The 21,941-nt window shown below is 41.5% G+C and overlaps 1 protein-coding gene across 2 annotated transcripts; it reads left to right on the forward strand.

Moving 5' to 3' along the window:
* The first annotated feature begins 8,812 nt into the window (after positions 1-8,812).
* On the forward strand, positions 8,813-21,212 carry LOC308124621 (caspase recruitment domain-containing protein 10). Of its 2 annotated transcripts, none has more exons than XM_080487717.1 (24): positions 8,813-8,924; positions 10,817-11,059; positions 11,767-11,904; positions 12,891-13,077; positions 13,180-13,318; positions 14,908-15,114; positions 15,201-15,320; positions 15,870-15,995; positions 16,160-16,339; positions 16,431-16,535; positions 16,803-16,839; positions 16,958-16,995; positions 17,077-17,165; positions 17,396-17,442; positions 17,549-17,669; positions 18,071-18,248; positions 18,372-18,495; positions 18,593-18,833; positions 18,958-19,027; positions 19,138-19,240; positions 19,350-19,508; positions 19,608-19,720; positions 19,905-20,020; positions 20,154-21,212. In XM_080487717.1, the coding sequence occupies exons 1-24, from the start codon at positions 8,918-8,920 to the stop codon at positions 20,359-20,361; spliced, it is 3,096 nt and encodes a 1,031-aa protein (XP_080343843.1). In that variant the 5' UTR covers positions 8,813-8,917; the 3' UTR covers positions 20,362-21,212. The 2 variants fall into 2 exon arrangements, with proteins under 2 accessions (XP_080343843.1, XP_080343844.1); XM_080487718.1 differs by having other exon boundaries at positions 17,615-17,669; positions 20,154-21,200.
* The last annotated feature ends 729 nt before the right edge of the window (positions 21,213-21,941 follow it).

Below are 21,941 nucleotides of genomic sequence, written 5' to 3' on the forward strand. Positions count from 1 at the left end.
GAGGAGATGGAGAGAAGGGAGGAGGAGGAGGAGGAGGAGGAGAGGAGAGGAGGAGAGGAGGTGGAGGTGGGTGGATCTAAAATGACTTGGCTCAGAAAAATGACGGTCTGCGTGATGCACGAAGGATTTTAAATGGAATTAGGCAGATTTTTTTTCAAGCATGAAGCAGATAGGCTCATTTAAAGTGATACAGTTTGAAAAAAAAAGTATTCTTAAATTAAAATAGTTCTGATAAAAGTGTATAAAATGTCGCCCTGTGGTCACCACAGGTCATTCTCACATCAAACACATTCTCATGTGTAGCTTCAATAATAAACCACTGTGACTCTTCACACACTGAACACACAGAGGGTGCTTGTGTTTTCAGGCTAAATATAGACGTGTGTTTATATTTTCTTTAGCATTTTTTCGGCTTGTTTTCATATGTTTCAAGAGCATCGGGTTATATTCTGAGGTCTGGGGTAAATATTTTTTCAAAAACTTGAGCTGAATACAGGAAGCACACACTTTAGTATACATATAATTCAGATTTGTAAACACAATATTCTGGACTTCAAGAGTTTTCAAAGATGATTATTATTATATTTTCCTTTATTAGACTGAATTGTCTGCTGCTCATCCAGCAAATGCCTCTTCCTTACAAGTGTGGCATCATAAGTAGAAGAAAAAGGATCTCCACTGGTACTCCATACGTTTTGTGTTATGCTACAGAACATACTGTGTGAACTGAACCTTTAGTTTTGATATTAGTTATATTTTACTGTAAATGTGTAGCAATTAGCAATTTAATTATATGAAGTTGAGGAGGCTCATGTAGCTTCTACTTGTGATGCTTTATTTAAAGACTAATATCAAATGTATCAAGCATTTAGCAAGAGAAGGATTAAGAGGAAGAATTAATGGATGGGTGGGAGGATGGATGGGTTTTTTTCTGAATGGAGTCAAGTTGTCCCCCACGTGTTCTACAAAGGTCAGAAGCTCATCATTTTCTCATCGGTGAAACTGCAATATGAGTTACGTGATTTACAAATCCTTCCAATCTAACTATAAAGACTGATGTGGCTGCATGGTGTCTAACAAAAGATTGTTTTTGGCAGCACGCTCAAGCCTGATTCAGTCATTCAGCTCCTCTTTATTCACTGGAGTGATTTCTCCGCACCGCCCGGACATTACGGCTTGAAGTTCTTTAGAATTGCCTGGAAATGTTAAATGCTGATGTATTGATGGTATTTTTTTTTAAGATGATATCATGATTCTGGCTATGACTGGTTTTTTTATTGGGTTTTTTTTTGGGGGGGGGGGGGGGGGGGGGGGGGGGGCTGTTTTACTCCTGGACGGTCCATGACATGCTTGTTAGAACCAGAATGCCTGTAGGTAAGCATGTGTTCCCAGTCGGGAAGTTAACAAACGTGATACAGTCTTCTGAAGCACATTTGCAAAACGTTAATTCAATGATCTCTTTGCACATTTTTCCAATCCTCTTTATCTACTTCATCCCCGACCGTCACACTGAATTAAAGAAGAACTGCTGGCATCTTCCGATGAATCCCGAGAGATGTTTCACCACAAGCCAAAAGTTAAGGAGTTCATGATGTCAATTTGACCCACAGAAATCAGTTCATAGTTAGCATCTGATGGCAGAGGGGGGTGAGTGAAAACACGGCAGAGGCTGAGTGAACTGAGGGAGGAGATGAAAGACAAAAGGGAGCAAGGTGTACTCAGGAGAGACTGCGAACGAGGGGGAAATGAGTGGGTGATTGAAATTAAACAGATGTGAAAGGATGAGCAGTGAGAACAAGTCTGAGAACGGAAAGTGTCATCATCACTGTGTGAATCTGGGAGGACGAGACGCTCCGGCTGACGAGTTTCAGATGCACTCTGTGGAGCATTTCAGGGCAAGAAACCCAGAAGAGATGGAAGCACTGAGCAGCGAAGCCAGACGTCATTAAACTATCATGTTGAACATTTTCTTCTCAGTGTCAAGAACAGTTTGGAATCTTATGTTGGGTCTGTTGCACATTCGGTTTGTTATGAGATCCAGCTTGAATCTGACGGGAGACTGAAGACTGAGGAAAGAGAAGGGAGGAGTGGGTACAGAGGAAGGAATGGTTCTCAAACAGGATGAGGAGTCTCAGCCAGACGAAGGTTTTTCTTCTCAGGAAATGACTTTCTCACAAATCAGAAAAGACGGCCAAGACACTTAATCTGCCTTCACAGACTGGAGCTCATCTCAGCAGGGCACTATCATTACTGCTTCTCACATTCAAAAAGTCAATCCAGTAACAACACGTTTAATTAAGTCAGCTATGGATTAGCCCAGAGGTGACTTCGCTCCACTTCAAGGGTCGCCCTCTGGACGAAAACATCCAGGTTTGGCTCCTCTTCTCACGAAACCCAGATGTGCATTTGGAGCAGGCTGCTCAGGATGTGGGCCTGATCACGGTCAATGGGGAGAGAGTTGTGTGATGAGGTTGATATACGGCGGGATGGGTTAAGGGGGACATGAAAGAGGTCCATCCCTGTGTCTTTGTTTGGACGGTGCTTCTGTTTCCGTGGATTCTGACCCGGCAGGAAGCTGAGTGTTGGCCCAGAGACAATAGACTATTGTAAAGTCGGTCCTCTGTGCTTTCTAGGCTACTTTAAGACAACAGGCATGAGCTCACAGACACTCTCAGATATTTTCAGTGTCATGGCTAAATTTGGGAGGCAGACTTCTTTCTTTTTTCTCCGTGAAATCACTTATTGTAACAAAAAGAATATTGTTATTTCTTGGAGAGAATTACCACCATGTGCTATCCAGCGAGTAATATCAACTACCTCAACAGCACGCCATTAGAAAGACAATAGACTAAGAAACAGTTGATTCCTGGTCTATTTTGTCTGCCGGTGGACACTGAGGAGGATGTCTAGAAGAGTTAGTGTGGATTCAAACCAGCCATTGTCCTTCCAAACAAAACAGGAACACAATGACACGAGAAGTTAATTAGCTTTTGGGCATCTAAATGGAGAACTTTCCAGCTTTCTCGCATTGCATCATGTCCAAACTTTGTTTCTAAGTTGGACTTTACAAAGGTTAATGTGCCCCAGCAGCAGGTGAAATACAACGTATATGTGAGCCTTGAGTGAAAGCAATAACTTTCTATAACACATAGAAAGTTGTCATTCATGTGCACGACGCCTGACTGGACGCTCTTTTTTACTCGACCTTAGATTGATGAGGTCTCAAGCAGTTATTTCTTATCGTGACTGTTTTATTACTTCATGCAACCCCGCTTCTGTTTTGAGGCAGCTCTTTAGCATGTGGTCGGCGACAGATGCATTTTTAACACCGTGTATCTGGAAATTGATGTGTGGTGGTTTGAAAAGCCGTCCATGTCTGCAATTGAACCGTGCGGTGGAGCTCCAATTTAGACAGCCATGATACACCCTGTAATTCAGGCGTCAGCTCAGACCTCATGGCTCTGGAAGGAGAGTGACAGGAAGAGGAGCCGGCCGGAGCGTCTGTTTTCACTGGCACTGCAGAGAGAGAGAGAGAGAGAGAGAGAGAGAGAGAGAGAGAGAGAGAGAGAGAGAGAGAGAGAGAGAGAGAGAGAGAGAGAGAGAGAGAGAGAGAGAGAGAGAGATGAAATTTTTGACAGTGGTGGTGCATTGAAATGGAAAAAATTCAAGGACTCTAAGATTCGTAGTGAGTCTCTCACCAGCTGCGTTAACATGGACACTTTTGTGTCCCCCTGCTTGAATACTTTGATTGTAGGATCAGATTTGTCCCATTTACATGAACCATGAGCAAAAGGAATGATGTGTGGGTTTATAGACGCCCAGAAGATCATACAGTTCACCGAGTGGAGCATTCCCATAATGCTTTGCAGTCTGATGTCTTCACAAGATCCCATATACAATTTCAGCATTAAACATACTGTAGATTTACTCTCTCCATTTGCAAACTTTACATCTCTTGTATATTTAGACTGTTTAAAAGTTCTTCAATATGTTTGTTTTGTTGTTATGCAGCACACAGACAAAGCTCTAACAGTTCAAAGCAATCTGATAAAATAGGGGCACACCACATCCTCAGATCTGATTGTAATTTTAATCAGATAGTGTCAATCTAATCACATCTGAATATAATCGGATTAATTGTGATCCATCCATCCATGGGATGTCAAACTCATTATGTCTGATAAAAAAATCTGTATTTCCTCCTGCCCCAATGCCCGTTTGCTGATCTTATCAAAAGTCTGTCGCTTCACAGGACACATGGTTTTTGGGCCATTCTGCATATATGTTTTTTTTACATTCATGCTCAGGTTATTTCTGCGGTAAAAGAGTTGCTGACTTTCACCGCTGCCTGATTCAGTTCTCTGCTAAAGTGTCTGGTCTCCCGGTGAATAAACACAAGCATGAACCATATTAGAAATCGCAAAATTATTTTTACACATTCCAGTGTCATCCTGTGAGCAAGAATTTGCCCTCTATGGAATGGTTTTGGCTCACGGGCCAAACACTTTAATACATTGAAAAAAATCGTAACTCCTTTCAATTCCTCCTCTGATTATTGTTTGATTTATCTGATTTTAAGCTTTTGGACTGAATCGCTATTTCAGTCTTTTACAGAGCAGTTTTAGAGTCAATAGGCCACTGATTTATTTGAAACGAACTGACAATATTAATATTTTTAGATATAAACCCATTGTGACATTATGTCGTGCTTTGGATTTTTATTTTTTATAATTGTTTTATGTTATACAATTATGTCCGGTTGTGGTTCATTGTGATTTCTTTGCTTTTTTTTTTCTCGCTCATCCATTTCGCTGTTATTAATTTCCCGTAATTTCCCAACAGGAAATTGCAGGATTTCATCCTGAGATATTCATAACGTCTCACTGAGCCACACTGGGATTCCTACATGAGCGGGACATTCAAGTGTTTTCTTTAATTCATCAGCACAGCAAGCTAAGGAATGGAGCTGTTTCTTTACAAGTGGTTGGGAAACAAAAAACCTACATTTAACTTGAGCCAGAAATCATAAACTCAACTTTGTCCAAGAGCATCAAGAAGTCCTGGTACCAGCAGCCCGATCAGAGGGGTTAACGGCTGTCACAGTGTTCTGCCCTCAAAGGAGGCATAAATCGCATGTCATCAGATTTAAATCTGTCTCAATTACTCATGCCCCCATTACTCTTTCTCGGCCTCTGTTTTCCAAAAAAAGAAAAAAAAAAAAAAGAGTCAGAAAAGAGACATTCTTCACCAACACAAAGGGGCGATTCTGTGCAGCCGCCAGGCTTGAGTCACAGATAAAGCCCTGGGGGGTCAGCTGCTGGGCGAGGAGCCAATCCTGTTGTACTCTGAGCGGGAGCGGAGTGGAACAAACACAGAGGAGAAGCCAACCAGTCGCTGGAGATGTTTGAGTTGGACGTCCTTAAACTTGATACTTTATGTTCGCATTTCCTGCGGTGGAAACTGTGAAAACATGGCAATAATTCTCTGGAAGTGACTTGTGACACATGTGCATGTCAGGACAGCACATTTTGCTGAAATCAGTGATGACTATCAGTCTCACCCAGTTCCTGTTATTACTGAAGACAGATCTGTAACATCTTCATGGCCCGATGAAGAGCTGTGTACATGTTACTCAAGTATGTCATGATCTGTATTCGGCCTGTGTCTTGAGTCATGCTTTCGTCCAGTTTGTCTTTCTGCTCGTGTGTCTGGAGTCTGTGCCTCATCCTAATATACTTCATTTATGTCCGTTTCATGGGTGCAGAAGTGAGCTGTTTCCAAAAACCTTTACATCAGTGTATAAGTGTGTTTTTGCTTCCTTTCTTTGTGTGCGTGTTGCTCTCTGTGATCGACCCGTGATTGTGTGGCTGTTTAATGTACCTCCATGACTGAGTCAAGTTTTGTTTTGACTGCTTGTGTCAGATTTTCAGAACCATGACAGCTGTTTTGAATAGTTGTTGTGTTGGTTCATGTTGATTACTTGTTTGTTTGTTTTTTTTGCTTGTATGTTTCTAGTCAACGCCTTTGAGCAAAATGTTTGTCAGCTACTTTTTTCATCTTCTCCCTGTTTATTTCCTTTTTTGTTTTATTTTATTGTCCTTTAATGTGCTTCACTCCTGTCTCATCATCTCCTAGTTTTTTGTATTTAATCTTCAATTTCAGCTTTGCTCTTGTTTCATTCGGCTCTTTTTAGCTTACCCAGCTTGTATTCGTTCCCTGTTTTTGACTTCTTTTTGGATTAAGAGCTTTATTCCAATTCGTCTTTTTAAAGAGCTATTCTTTTTTTTTTTTTAGTCTGTTGGTGTTCTGCATTTAGATGATTTAATGCCCCTGCATTAAAAAGAATGGAGCTAAAAAACTGAAATGTATGGTGATCTTAAAAAGTTGTGAACGGCCTGTTTCAGTCTGAGCGAGCCGTCATATATCACGCATTCCAGCACGAGGGGACTGTGGGGTCCAGTGCTGGCGTCAATGGCTCCTCTGTGTCGCTGTCACCTCAGAAACAACAGGAATGCTCATCCACAGCGGCCCTCTCCCTCGCTGCACACACACACCGAGCCCTGGAGGAACTGTGGTAGGATGGAATGATCGGTCCAAATAAAGAAAGGTAACACAGAGAGGCAGAGAGAAGAGAGGAAAACAGCTGGTGAACGGACAAGTAGACAACTGGGGACATTTAACTACACAACAGGGTTATGAAGACAATTCCAGATAAATGACTGCCTGTGGGTCTTGATATAAATTCAAATACAGACTATGCAGTGAGTATGTCAAACTAAATCATGTCATTAACATATTACAGCTTCCTGCAGAATGAATGTGCCTCAAACTAAAGTCTGCACTTATTTTTATGCAAGCAAGCAGTCAGTTAAGTATCAGAGCTCATATACTCTGCATATTCCTGTGTGGACAGACGGGATAAGGACATCATAATATAGTATCGGCTTCAAATCTTTCTTTTTATTTAATCGACTTTAACCCAAAACTGTCTCTCAGCCGAAATCTTAAATAGGAGGCATGTTTATTCAGGGGAGGCCAAGAAATGGAGGGCAGCCTGACATTTCCTGTCCACAAGCCAAGAAAAAGACACATTCTTCTGCCAGCACCCTGTATTTCCTGTCATACTTTGTACTGCAACTCAAAGACACAGTTTTTATGACAGTTAGTCACTCTGCAAGAGAGAATAGTGTAGTCATGATCATACTGGTTCAGAAGTATTGAGACCTACATTTATTCACAATGGAACATAAATAGCTTGAGCAGACGATACGAGACCTAAACGCACAACTCGGCGGAGAAACAAGTTAAAGTAACGAGCAGGGTTTGATACACAGCGAGACACAAACAGGCATAATTCAAAGTGAAGAAACAAGTGAAGGCAAAACAAACCATAACAAGAAAACTAACAGATAAGTTTTGAACAAACACTCTGAAACACAAGTCTGATTAGATGACATGAAATAAGAATCTACATCACAAAACCAGAATTTTAAACAATGATAAAGCTCAAGGAATCAGCAATTCTGACCATGAACAGCATATCAGATGCTGAAGTTCATATATTTGTACATTTTGTTAAACATTTACACAATTTTCATTTGCAAGCAACACAAGAAGTGGCGAAAAAATACATCCAAAGCTTGCAAGTCACATCAATAATAAAATCTGGAGGGGTCAATTTCTGAGTGTGTATATAAAACACCATTTTAGAGAGGCAAAGTTTTTCACAATAAAATATGGTAAAAACACCAAATTGTGAAAGAATTTCACAAACAATTTTCCCGTTGAGTGTGTATAAGTAAGGTTTTTTTTTGTGGCTCTCCAGTTTGGCTCTTGCCCAAAAGAACTCTTTTGATTGTGTATTTTTCAAATATGAATGAATAAATACATATAGTACAATGTGATCATAATTACTCCACATATTACAAATATGAAGTGATTAGCTTGATTATTTTATTAAGGCCATTGAAACACAGTAAAACAAAAGAAAGAAAAAAAAGACACAAAGAAAGAAAGAAAGAAGGAAGAGTTGTTCAATGTGTTTAGACAGCCATACTACACGTTAACTCAAGTTTTTCTCAAGCGACAGTCTTAATTTCAGTGACAATTTCTTTGAAATGTTTCCTGTATTTTCTTTGTTACTTCCTGGGCGGATGAGTCAATCATCCCACTCATTTCGTCTCTGGTTATTTGCAGTCACAGAGAGGTTTATATGTCTTTCACCTTCCACATGAAACTCTGTGTCACTGTATTGTCATCATAACAGCAGTGAAGATTCTCCTCTCAGAATTCATGACTGAACTGGTTGTAAAAAGTCCTAATTATCTTTTGATATGGTGGTAGGTTATTTTTTCCCCCGTTGTTTTCCGGGAACCACCTGGAGGGTGAGTCATTATATCACTGACTCATTTACACTTTATTACATTTGTGTGAGTGGAATTAGTTGTGAAACTGACTTTAATGTTAAAGCAACAGTTTCAAGCATGGTAAAAGCTGCCGGCGATATTTCTATATTTATTTATTTTTTGCAAACGTTTATAAGCTCTGATAATATTTTCCAAAGTTTTTAGAGGTAATGCTTCTGCGCTGCATGAGAATTTGTTGATACAAACATTGGTGAGAAGCGCCATCTAGTGCTGAATTATTATTACAATTCTCTTCTTTTTTTTTTTTTCTGGGGAGTGGATAGAGGAAATCCTTTGGTATGGTCACAAGTGAGATAGTTCCCTGGATATTCCCAGCCGCCGATTGGCTGCTCGTGTTCGGCTTTGGTTGGGGGAGTGCGTCTCTCCGCTCAGGTGTTACTGACTTTACCTCTTTAATGTCACCCCTCACTCGCATGTAGGATCTGGATGGGATGTAAACTTCTTGGTGACACTGCGTTTCACTTGGTCTCAACATTCCACAGGTGGAAGATATGAGTGGTAAGTGAACATTTGAAGACGACAAGAGCAAAGTTTGGGCGGTTCTGTTTATTGTCATGAATTGTTTTTCACTCTTTAGCGGGACGTGATTGACAACATTTCCCTGACTCAGTAGTCGCAGGTAATGTTGCTGTAGGGACGTGCCAGTATCACTTATAAGGTTGAAATGTTTCACATCCGGATTCAGGTTTATGGCAACAAAATAAGTCTATAGTTTAAGCATAAGAATGAAAAATATGCTTTCTTACCCCCACAATGTATGATTCACATATTTATAATGCGGCCAGGTGGTTTTAACTATCACTTAATTTAGTTCTACATGGGAAAAAATGAGGTTATACTCTTTAGAAAGTGGTATTATTTTGCCAATCGGAGGCTGTTTTGGTCAAATGTGTGTTTATAATTTGGTTTTAACACTGTTTTGACTCATTTATTTAAAACATGTATCTTTATTAATGAAATATTCCCATACTACCTTATCATATACCAACATCATTTCATTCAGGCTAAACAATGAATTGAAAGATTGAAATAATAATAGTGAAAGAATAGATGTGAGAAAGTGCAAAATTGCACATGATGGTACTGTGTTGCAGAAATCCCTACAAAAACCAGCAATGGAAACAGACATGGAATCCCTCCAATGAACACCTTGTGTCATTTATGACTTTGACAGAACAACAACCAATTATATTCTTTGTAGATTTTGCAGTTACAGATCTCTGTTTAACTTCCAATTCAGGAGACTGCGTTCATAATCACACAGGAACAAGATCTCAACAGACTGCTTTGGGGTAATGACAGAGATTCTTGAGCATTCGAGCCTGCCTGAGCCTGCCTGTCAGCGCAGATCTCTGATCAACTGCTGAGAGCAACACACACTCTCTCAGTGTTGGTGAATCACTTGCGTGGCCGACAGCAGAGAGTTCCGATGTATGAATGCTCAATATAATGTCTGATTACTCTGTATTTTTGTTACAAATGAACAATTGATTACATTTGTAATGCTATATAACTCTGCATGCAGGTTGATGCAAGTTTCAGAGAGACGAGGTGTTATTGTGAGCCCTGCAGTTATTTGAAAAGCAAGACAAAGTTACCCGACTTTGCAAAAATAACACCCAACACACCTTTTCTTTTAAAAGTTTGCTGCATTTCATGATGATAATCTGGAAATATTTGTCAATTTTATGGGTATGATCGTAGGTGATTCTCAGAAAAGTCTCACAATATCAGTTTTTCTCACTTTCTCTCATTGTCTCCTGAAGCAAATGGGGCCGAGAAAGCTTTTGTCTGTGGTCCAAAGGTGTGTTTCTATGCGTCCAACATGAGTCACACCAGTGTTTTCATTCCTACACTCTGACTCAGTGACCCAGTACAAGTTCCCCCCCCCTACTTAAAGACCCCCGTAACAACCGAGCCTTTGCTCTACTGCAATTAAACAAACAGACCGGTGCTGTTTTATCAGCTTGCAGACTTCGTTGCCTGTTCGTTCATGCAACCCATTTTGGCATCACCTGATAGAGGTGTCACAGACTCATAGCACTCTGTCTGCTGTCCATGCAGGGAAAAGGCTTCACAAAAAAGTCGGATCTGTCTGACTGATGTTTTGTAGGAGTAAATCCCCCCTCCAGGTCATTCCTTGGAGGATTTCCAGTAAGAGCTTTTGTCTCGTTTTATTTTCAGAGTGCTGTAAATGAAAGCAGCAAATACATGGTTAACACAAGAAATGACCATGGAGCCAAATTAATTAGAGCCTGAAATACATTTCAAACACCATTTAAAATAGAGATAAGCAAATAACTAATGAGTTTTCTTTTTGCAAACTCTCTACAAAAAGGCCCTGGTCCAGTATCATACCTGGGTTTTATGTATGTATTTCTAACTTGCAGGTGTCACAGTTTGGGCCGAGGATGGAGACATTACACAGGAGGAGGTGCGCTCATCTCACTCGTGGTCAGAGGAGCGCTGCGATGAGCTGTGGGATCGCATTGAGGGAGTACGACACAAGCTCACGCGCATCCTCAACCCGGCCAAGCTCACGCCGTACCTGCGCCAGTGTAAGGTCATCGATGAGCAGGATGAAGATGAAGTACTGAACTCCACGCAGTACCCGATGCGCATCAGCAAGGCCGGTGAGAAATAGAAGGATTCAGTTCGAAAATAAATCAGGCTGTCGAGAATTGTCCAAACGTCCTTTACTTTATTTTTCTGGCATGTATTGTTTTTATGGAATAAATGATGGGGAAACCATACAATATGGCTTTTGCATAGATAAGCTGTTACCTATGGTGTGGTGGAAAACCACAATCTTACATACAGGTCTCATGCAGGGAGATTAAAGTGTATCCAGTCTTTCCTCATCAGTATTTTTTCAACAAAAGTGCGATGTGAATGATTGTGTTGCCAGGGGGCCATTACTTTGAGAGAAACATACTGAGGAGAGAGCCAGATGAAAGACATTGTTCAGTAAAGGGAGAGAGAGAGAGGAGCAAGTGAGGAGTGAACTACGATAAAGATGTTCCAAATAAACAAGAAAAAAAGTTTGGTTTTTTTTCCTTGCCAGTGAGTTGAGAAACACTGGTGCCAGTCTATAATAAGTGTCCTCTTTCAAGTACCTGTGTAACTACAGGAGGAATGACACTCACATCAAAGAGGCTGCATTTTTGTGGTTAGTTTGACATATCAAAATACTGACATTACCTAGAAAAAGCTCCGAAAAGGAATGCACTAATGCACATTCCTTTTCAGAGCTTTTTCTATTTCGTTTCCGTTTGATGTTGACTGTGAACTATTTCACACGTTTGCCAGCTTTTCTGACTTTTCCTTTCCACCAAAACAGGTCGTTTGCTGGACATCCTGCGTGGTCAGGGCCAGCGAGGTCTTCAGGCCTTCATGGAGTCACTGGAGTTTTACCATCCAGAGCAGTACACACAGCTGACCGGAGAGCAGCCCACACAGCGGTGCTCCCTCATACTGGGTGAGTACAGCTTCCTTTACATCTGAATCAGGGGCATCAAAGTCATTTCACTTTAGGGGCAACAAACAGTCCCATTTGATGTCAGCTGGGCCTGGAAGAAGATGACGTTATGACCTATGAATGACCAAATCTTTCACTTCGTTTTAGAGCAGAGCAGTGCGAGTACATTCGGAAATTCTTTCAAATTCAGTGCATATTTGACAAAACAAACTAGAATTCCTTTGATAGAAAAGTCTTTATCACATTGCTTCTGTGTACGCGTTTCACTTCTCAGGCCAGAAACTTCAACAGTCATCAATAATTCTCTCTCGGAATTCAGAATTCATGCTTATCTACTTTTACCATTGAAAAGGGGCTTCTTTGTTCACATTGCAACGCGTGATTTACAAAGTTCAAATAAAAGTTGATTTGATGAATAAATTCAAGCTCGTGTAAGTTTTTTTTGCCATGTTGCAGCCAGATCGTTAGCTTTGGCATTCCACTTACAGTTATTCTTTTTCACTGAAGTCCTTGTTTACTGAAGGAAGAGCTTCAAAGAAATCCTGATCTAACTCAGTCCTGATGACCTCAACATGACAAATGTCTATTCACTGCCTGTATCCACAGTAGCATTGATGCATTCACAGTCTAAGTGACGGTGGTTTATCTCTGCTGTTTTGTTGCTACTTATTGGTTCATAAATCCTTTTTCTTTCCAGAAGAGTTACCATTCGAATTATAAAACATCTTCTTCCAACTGACTGAATCAGGGATCAGTGACTCACACAGTGCTGGCAACTCAGCTAATGTGTCACAGCAACGCGACAACAATACGTTGCATATTAAAAAGACTAGGAAACAAATAAAAGTAACCCAATAGTTACTTTCTCAGTTGAGTATTTACTGTATGTCTGTAGTAACATTTTGAAGTAGTATTTTTTTTTTACTGACTGCACAGACTAACCAGTCGCTCCTGTAATGATAAGTAGCTTCTGTCTATGTCTCCAGATGAGGAAGGTCCGGAGGGTTTGACTCAGTTTCTTCTGCTGGAAGTGCGTAAGCTGAGGGAGCAGCTTCGAAACAGCCGGATGTGCGAGCGGCGTCTGTCTCAGCGCTGTCGCATGGCGGAGGACGAGCGCAGCCGAGCCGAACATAAAGTCCATGAGCTACGGCATGACAGGCTACAGTCGGAAAGGTTTCACTGACATTTAAGAGTTGCTCGGTATTCGCTCGATCTTGTTGATGAATTTGGAAGAAATAGTAAGAATATGGGCACTGCGTGTTTTGTGATCTCAAGGCTACGTCAGGACTGGGAGTCGGCCAGTCGAGAGCTGGGAAAGCTGAAGGACCGCCACCTGGAGCAGGCTGTGAAGTACTCCAGGGCCTTGGAGGAGCAAGGCAAGGCCACGAGCCGGGAGAGGGAACTACTGAGCCAGGTGGGTCACTGTGCAGTAATATGGATGAAAGAGAGGAAAAATTCCTTAGTGCTTTGCTAGTTTGTCATTTTGAACACCACTTTGTTTGCATCTACTACTATCTGATTTTAAGACCAGATGGCCATCCTCTGCAATGTGCTTCTAATTCATTTTAACAGTTATATTATAGACTTTGTTTCAAATGCTTTGATCCTTTTTCATTTGGATAAAACCTTTGTCAATCCATCCTTCCATCTTCTTTCCTCCTTTATCGACATGGGGTCTCTGTGACAATATGGAGAGCAAAGCAGCTCAGATATTTTTGAGCTGATTCTGGTAGGATCACAAGCCACTCCTCGATCAAATATGATAAAAAATTCTCCAGTGGGTGATGGGCTGACATCGGTGCCTGACCACAGTGGGACTTTCCTGGTAGACCTCTTAATGAGAGATGACCTAATCATACGTCCAAACCACCTCAGCTGGGTCTTCTCAACGAGTCTCTCCCAGATGGTTGAGCACCTCACTCTATCATGAAGAGTGAAGCTGCTTATATCTACAAATTCAATCTTTTGGTCATAGTGACCTATCGGTCATTACCCTATGTGAGGGCTGAAATCTACACCAGCCGGTAAACACATTTCCTCTTTTGGTAAAGTTACCGTATTAGCACACCGACCAATCTCACGATCCCTCCTCCCGCTACCCAGCACCTGGAGAGGGAAAGTCATCCCCCTGCATGAAACACAACCGCTTCAGGCTTGGCTGAAAACTGCTCCAGTGCACGCTGAAGGCCCTCATGTGACGGTGCCCGGAGGACAACATCGTGCAGAAAACAGAAATACCCCCACAATGACCTTGGCTGTGCCATGGCATCCTGTCCGTTAAGACCACAACTTTTATTTTGTTAAATTCACTTCATAGTTAGAGAAAACATTGGATTTCTTCATTTCAAAGGGATGCTTTCCAATTTCACAACTTTTTTTTCGGATGTGTGGCAATCATCAATTTTCAAAAGAAAAACGGCAAATATCTTACTTTCAACGAATGACATGTTGTTCTATCCTGTTAAATATTGGTTTGAAGGAATAGCAAAATACCGTTTCCCGTTTTTTTATTTATATTGTGCACATCATCACAGCCTTGTTGGATTCGGGGTTGCACTAGAGCAAGAAGTGCAGCTTGCCATAAAAAGATGCCACATGTAGAGCTAACAGGGTCTATTTTTGTTGACTGGAAGAAACGTAGGGAGGGAAAAGAATGATGTGTTTTGTTTGATAGCATGAAAAGGCTCCAGATAACTTTGCCCAAGGCTGTTAGGGTGTAACTGCAACCACAGATTTTGAGTGAGCTGCTCAGACCAGCTGCGTCGATGTTTTCAGGCGCCTTTTTATTTTTGTTTGTGCGCTGTCACAACATGTCGACTGCATCCCTGATGGCTGAACCACTGGCTTTAAAATGCTCCAGATCATTAAGACATCTTTCAGGAGGAATTGGGTTTCCTTGTCATCCCCTTTGTGATGTTTAATCTAAGAATGTAATAGTCCCATACCTTTTATGAAAAACAAAGTTCCTTCATGTCAATTATATGTGACTTTTTCTTCATACAGGTGGAGGAGCTAAAAAAAAGGCTGACGAGAGCTGAAAATGAAACAACTGATACTCCAGAGAATGCCAAACCAAACCACTTGATTTCCATTGACGTGAATGACTCTCCGCCTCCGCTAGATGAAAAGCTGTTGCCCCATACCGAGGTCAAGAAGGAGAAGAGTAATGGAGCCCAGACGAGGAACTCGACCCCCACCACTGGGGTCATTGTACGTGTGTCATTCACAACACCGTCGTCAGCCTATCTTGGTATGTATGTCACTCTGTAAAAGTGCTATTTTCTATTGTTCTGCAGGCTCTGATGGATATCCTGCAGCAGGACCGCATGGAGGCCGCAGAGCAAAGGCAAGAGCTCTGCGATATCATCACCAGACTACAGGGGGAGCTACAGAGCACTGAGGAGCAGAGAGATAAGGTCAGAAAAAACCCTCAGTAATGATCTTGGAATTAAAAAAATTAACATAATTTTTTCCCCTTCAAATAAAGCCACACAAGTGTCGTTCATAGTCGAGAGGTCATCTGTTTTTCATATAGACACACAAATACATATTTATATCTCACAATCTCAAGAACAAATTGAGTTTTACATTATCATGTGACCTGCTCTACTCCACTATAAGGTCCATCCATTCAACTTCTATGTCAGTTTATCCAATTTTAGAATAACAAATTAACCTCAAATTACTTTTTTTTCATGTGGGAGGACACCAGACTACTAATTATTATATCAAACGGATAATGTAGTTGGACGTAAACCAATCAAAGAGGGCACAATTTGACGCCATGCAGCCAGCAACACTGAGCTGACACTTAAAATACTAACAGTAGTGTTAGATCCACTGCTGCCTTACACCAAAAAGATAAAACACTAGCCCAGAATGTACATGGACATGGCAACATCTCATATCAATCACAGGTATCAGATGTCATCCATAATAAAGACTTTATTACCCTGTGTTTACAGTTGGAGTCGCAATGCGAGCAGCTGCGTCTGAAGGTGAGGACTCTCCAGCTGGACTGGGAGACGGAGCAGAAGAGAAGCATGTCGTATTTTAACCAAACAATGGAGCTGGAAAAGGAGAGAGACCAGGTCAGTGTGACGAGAAGGTTAGAATCATGCTTGAACCCAAACCCCACCGGCCCGACCCTGCTATGTGATATCATCAGAGTTCATCCAGGCATTGCTATCAAAAGCTTCACAATTGAATGCTTTTACTTGCCCTCACTAATCCTGACCACCTTATCGTATAATAGGCTCTGCGTAGTCGAGACAATCTGCAGCTGGAGTACACTGACTGCCTGCTGGATAAGAACCGCCTCCGGAAGCGCATTGCAGAACTGCAGGCAAACCTGGAGCAGCAGCAGAGAGAGCTGGAGAAGGAGAGGGAGAGGTGCCGCGAGCAAATAGAGCAGAGTAACCCCTGCCTGCACTGTGTGAGTTAACAAGACAGTGAACTCATGTAGATCTTTGACTGCCACCAAAAATGATTTTATTCATGGAAATCTCCCTGTGTCCTCCCTCCAGTCCCACCTCTCCCTGTGCAGTGAGGACCAGTGCTTTGGGCCCTGCTGCTCTCTCGGCCTGGACCTGAGCCCCCAGCCCAACAGCACTCATCAAATACTAAGAAAGGTCAGAGCTGGTTTAACTTCTGATAACTGATGTTATCATGTGCAAACTGTTTCTCCGGTACTCAGCTCTGTAGTCTACCACACAAACATGTCTTCTCATGTTTTCTCATTACACTATGCAATAACTGTAGCCCCAGGACTTCAAATATCCTCAGCTAGTCAACGATCTTATTAACATGCAATGTTGTCAGTCTTATGCAACTCTTAACATGTTCGTACCTGTTCAACACCTCTGGAGCTGTAATCAGTCGTCCTCTCTGTGCCACAGACACCCTCCAGAGGCCAAGCCATTGAAAACTCAGGGGGTACGTTATGTGCACTAACAGATTCCCTACGCCTCTTCAGAGCTATTGATCACTTGTGTGATCGACGATCAGCTGGATGTAACTCTTAAGCCTCATTGCTCTCTCTGCTGATTCACAGACTCTTGCTTCAACTCGGAGGAGAACCTCTTATTGTCGGTAAGTATTCATTTCACAAGCAGTCAGAGGAGAAAAGAGAGATTCAGACTGAGAAACAGTGTCTTTATTTTCAACTCTCAGACAGAAAACGATGAAAAGGAGATAAATCGTCTGTCCACGTTCCCATTTCCTCCTTGTATGAACTCCATCAACCGACGAGTCAATACTGAGTGAGTAAATCAGCCACTGTGCAGTTTCCCACCTTTATTTTCCTTCATTTAGATCCTTACCATGAAGGTGCAATACATTTGTTGTTGTTACATCTTTTGAAGATATGCTGTTTATGCTTATTTCGTGGTCTGTTTTAATGAACCATATATTGGTGGGACTTGCAATCTTTTTGTCTGATTGTGCAGTGACACCAGAACTTTCTAACTGAGAATTATTTTGCTCCTCAAAGGTTTGACTGGGACTCGTGGGGCAGCGATGAGAACGATAACATCCCAGGTATGTTTGCTATTTGACAAGTTCAGTTCTAGTTTTGCGTCCTTTACGCGTTACATGCTATACACCGTATCTCTTTCACTGTATGTATTTCCTTTGGTGTTTTCAGGTGAACAGAGTGAACCTTCCCTGTGGGATTCTTGGAACTCCTTACATTCCCATCTCTTCCCTCCAGACCTGGTCAACCTTCCCACAGTCTCTTCACAGCAACCCAATTTCTCCACTCCCAGGTACAGACCTGCATGTCAGTGGAAAAAGGATACTGATATCTATGTAAAAATAAAGAACCGCCATTGTATTCCAATCCACTCACAACTAAATATATTGCAAATTTTAACAATTCCTGTAAGTGTATGACATTTTCTCTCCTAATTTTACCATAACAGCCAAATAATTGTTACATGAAATGAAAATAACAGCCCCAAGTGACTCTTATAGAGTGGTATGAAGTTCTGAAATTCTCATTATATAATATGAAATTATAGTAAAGAATAAAGACATTAAATAAGCAGGTATAGAAAACCATTACTTGTTTCCCAAAAGTGAATATAGTCCTGGACTTGTATTGTGTTTCAATAATTAGGAATGTCATATTATCCATACCAAAAACACTGCTGGTTGTTCACAACAGGAACTCACACCGCTCGCCATCCTCCAGTCCCCCGACCTCCCCGAAAAACGGAAGAACCAGCCTCGCTGACGACGTCACGATAGTCGGGGGAAACCAAACGGGGATCTTTGTCAGTCATGTGAAAGCAGGTTCCCCGGCTGAACAGTGTGGACTGAAGGAGGGCAGTGAGCTTCTGGAGGTGTGTCTGCGCGGTGGTTAAATCATGAAGAAAACGAGCGTTTAAGTCTGTTTGCTGCTGCAGATTTTCAGACAGGCCCTCCTGTCCAACGTTAACATGCAGGTTTGTATTTCTGCTGCTCAGCTGGAGGGGGTTCTCTTTGGTGGAGGAAGCGTGCTGCTGAGTCAGTGCACCGCTGAAGTCGCCCACTTTTCTCTGCAGTGGTGGACTGAGCCTTCGGCGCTCAAACACCAAAGCAACCCAGAAGGTGAGTCCGTCTTACTGAAACCTCCCGTCGTGATACACATAAACTAATGTTTGTTTGTAACGCTTAATCAGCTCTGTCTTTTGTTCGATGTACCCAGCGTACGCCAAACTCTGCGCCCAGCTTTCACTGCCTACTTTTACGGGGGCCGACTCCTTCTACGTGCGCGTCAATCTCAACATCGAGCCTCACGGTGACCCGCCATCTCTGGGTGTGTCCTGCGATGACATTTTACACGTCACAGACACAAGATACAATGGGAAATACCATTGGAGCTGTTCCCTGGTGGATCAAAACACAGCCAAGCACATGCAGGCAGGAACCATGCCCAACTACAACAGGTAAGACACTCTCACTTGTTTAACTATTTTAAACAAACACTATGTGATTCTAATTGATGTGTAATCTGTCTAAAATTTCTATTTGGTAAAAATTGGTAATGTGACTCGCCCGTCTCCCCTCTAGAGCACAACAATTGTTGCTTGTAAGGTTGCGAAAAATGTCCCTGGCGCAAAAGGACTTTAAAAAGAAAATGGTAGGTTGATTCAATTCAAAAAAGTATGTCAGAATCAATCATTTAGTTTAAGTGAAATATTCCTAAGCATGCCGCACTGTAACATTTGGATTTCATGTTCCTATGTGCAGTTTTACAAGAAAACATCTGGCCGTGTCCGACTGGTCAAGGCGGTGGACCCCTGCGGCCGTGGGATTGGTTCCTCACAGCAGGTGTTTTACACCCTGAGCAGACGTAAGCTTCAGCCACTTTTTTGTTTATATGGCACCAAAATATAGAGTATGTCTACATTTTTACGAGCATGCTTGCATGTTATTTTAAATCCGTGCGTTTCCCCCACCAGGTCACGAGGAGCACCTAATCCCATATAGTTTAGTGCATCCCGTGCGGGTCCAGACCAAGCGGCCCGTCATCTTCTCCCCCTCTCTTCTGTCTCGTGGTCTGATTGAGCGGCTGCTGCAGCCGGCAGAGTCAGGTTTGAAGTTCAACAGTTGTCCACCAGGTATGTACTTGACGTTCACGTGAACAACAGGTGTTTTTCTTCATATAGTCCTCACAATATATACCCCAACCCCTGCTGTGTATTGTTTGCCGTTTTTAGAGCCTGTTCCTTATTCAGAGAGACAAGATAAGAACGTTTTTTTGTTGGATTCCTCTGGTCCAGAGCAAACTCTTGGCATTCGACTGAAGTCGATACAGGATGTCATCCGCCAAGTAAGGAAGTCAAGATTGAATCAAAGCCATACAATGTCTAATGTGTTTGCATATTATCACATTACATTCAAAGATCATAACAATTAATGATGTAACGCTTTATATTTTATGTTCTGCATAGCAGTAATATATTTACAAAGATTTAATTGACTTAATAACCACTCCTGTGCTCTTTGTCACACAGGACAAACACTGTCTGTTGGAGCTGGGTGTTCACTGTGTTGAAGGCTTACTGAGACAGGGCATTTACCCCATTGTTATCCACATTCGCCCTAAGAACAAAAAGCACAAAAGGCTGAGGTAGGCATACACATATTGGCTCACCTCTATCTCTATTCTGATTAGCATTTTACAGTAGAGTGATTAATGTGAGTCATGGGAAAAATGAAAAAAAGCAACTTGTAATTTCTTTACTGTGCAACTTGTTAAATAGGAAGTTTTTCCCACGGTGTGGTGAGGACGGCATCCTGGAGGAGGTGTGCCAGGCCGAGGAGCTGCAGCTGGAGACATTGCCCCTGCTTTACTACACCCTGGAGCCCAACAGCTGGAGCTGCACCAACGAGCTGCTGGCAGCCCTACACAATACCATCCAAAGCCAGCAGAGGGCAGTAGCCTGGGTTGAACTGGATAGGCTGCTGTAGAAAGAGGATGGACAGTGTGTATTATGCTGTATTCAAAGCACAAACTGGATCCTGTGGCATGAATTTATTTTACAATATGATTCTATATTAATGTGCAAAGATCTACTCAGAATTTTTTAATTCCAGATTCTACTTATGGTTGGGAGAAGAAAAAAACTACTCTTTGTTGCCAAGCTGGTCTGGCTTCAGCGAGAATGTATTTTGAGCCACAGAGAAATGGTACATGTTTCTGCAGATCTGCCTGTAGAGCTTTCTGTATATACAAAGATTATGCAATGTTTTTGCAATGTTCAGATCTCCTTATACCTTATAATTTAGTGATATGACTTTGCTTTAGAACTATACAAGGTGCCATCCAGGCCCTGGGGAACATGCAAACTTCACACAGAGTTCCAGCAACACTCCAACTGGAGATGAGTGCTAAGCACTACACCACTATATTAGCCAGGACACAGAGAGATGAAGAAAGAGAGTGAATACTGTGGACCGTTTAGCCAACGACATCTGCAACACATACAGACCACAATCGTAGTTCATTTGTACTGCTGTACATTATTTGGTTTTACTGGTTTCAACACATTCAGTTTAAAGTGAATTAGTAGACACAACATTAAAATGTGAATTATGGATGCTGAAGAATACAGCAGTATTTAAAAAGGCTATATTTTTGGTGAAACTGACAGTGCCTGAAGCGACATGTTGTTATAACTGTCCAAATAACCTGGATTGTAAAGTTCTACTAGTCATACCCAAATCAAATGTGATGTTTCTATATGTTTCTATATATAGTACTGCACAATCATGTGTTTTTAAAGAATAAAGTTTTCTTTCCAACCATTCCTTTATTCCATTATTTTTTGTGTGTGTCTCGATTAATGATCATGGTCATGTTAGGTCTGCTCATAAACCACAAAGTTTCACTTAAATTTAGTGGCCCAGCCTTTTTATTGTCAAGATTGAAATAAAAGTATTTCCTCTTCATTGATCCAAAATTTAAACAATTTTAAAATATGGAAAGTATGATGTGTTGCACATTTTTGAGTCCTAACAAAAATGTCCTTCCAAAAGTCTTTCTTAAAAACATAATAGTATAGGGTGTTGGTGAATCTGTATGCACATGAACATATAATTCTGAATGTGTGCACATATATGTTTCATCATTTGTTGATTTTTTTTGTCATTAATTTGACGAGACACATGAACACGCTGACACACGCGTGAACATGGTGACACACGCGCGCGCGTGCACACAAACACTTACACATGATTTCACTTTTTTGTTCATAGATAAATATTTTGGTTTACAAAATGACTAAATCCATAATGCATTCTGGACGACATTTCTTCGGGATCATTTCAAGCTGAAAACATTAAATACAAAGGTTTCAGCGAATCTGAAGAGCACACAATCGAACAAAACGTGAGGAATTGTGACAACATTTTGATTAGGGAGTATATGTGTGCAATAATTAGCTACAATATAACTCTAAAGGTCGTATACCGTGTAACCGATTGAAATCCACGTTTGTTTGTTTACTTGATGGATGACGTCATGTTTCAAGCGGCGCCGCGCCCCCTGG

The sequence above is a fragment of the Lipophrys pholis genome (genome assembly GCF_963383615.2).
Source record: "Lipophrys pholis genome assembly, chromosome: 19".
Classification (NCBI taxonomy): domain Eukaryota; kingdom Metazoa; phylum Chordata; class Actinopteri; order Blenniiformes; family Blenniidae; genus Lipophrys; species Lipophrys pholis.

What these genes read in the sequence shown, in the direction of transcription:
- LOC308124621 (XM_080487717.1), top strand. An exon ending in CTCATCAAATACTAAGAAAG is followed by an intron (nt 16,536 to 16,802) that starts GTCAGAGCTGGT and finishes TCTGTGCCACAG; the next exon opens with ACACCCTCCAGAGGCCAAGC. An exon ending in TGAGAACGATAACATCCCAG is followed by an intron (nt 17,443 to 17,548) that starts GTATGTTTGCTA and finishes TGGTGTTTTCAG; the next exon opens with GTGAACAGAGTGAACCTTCC.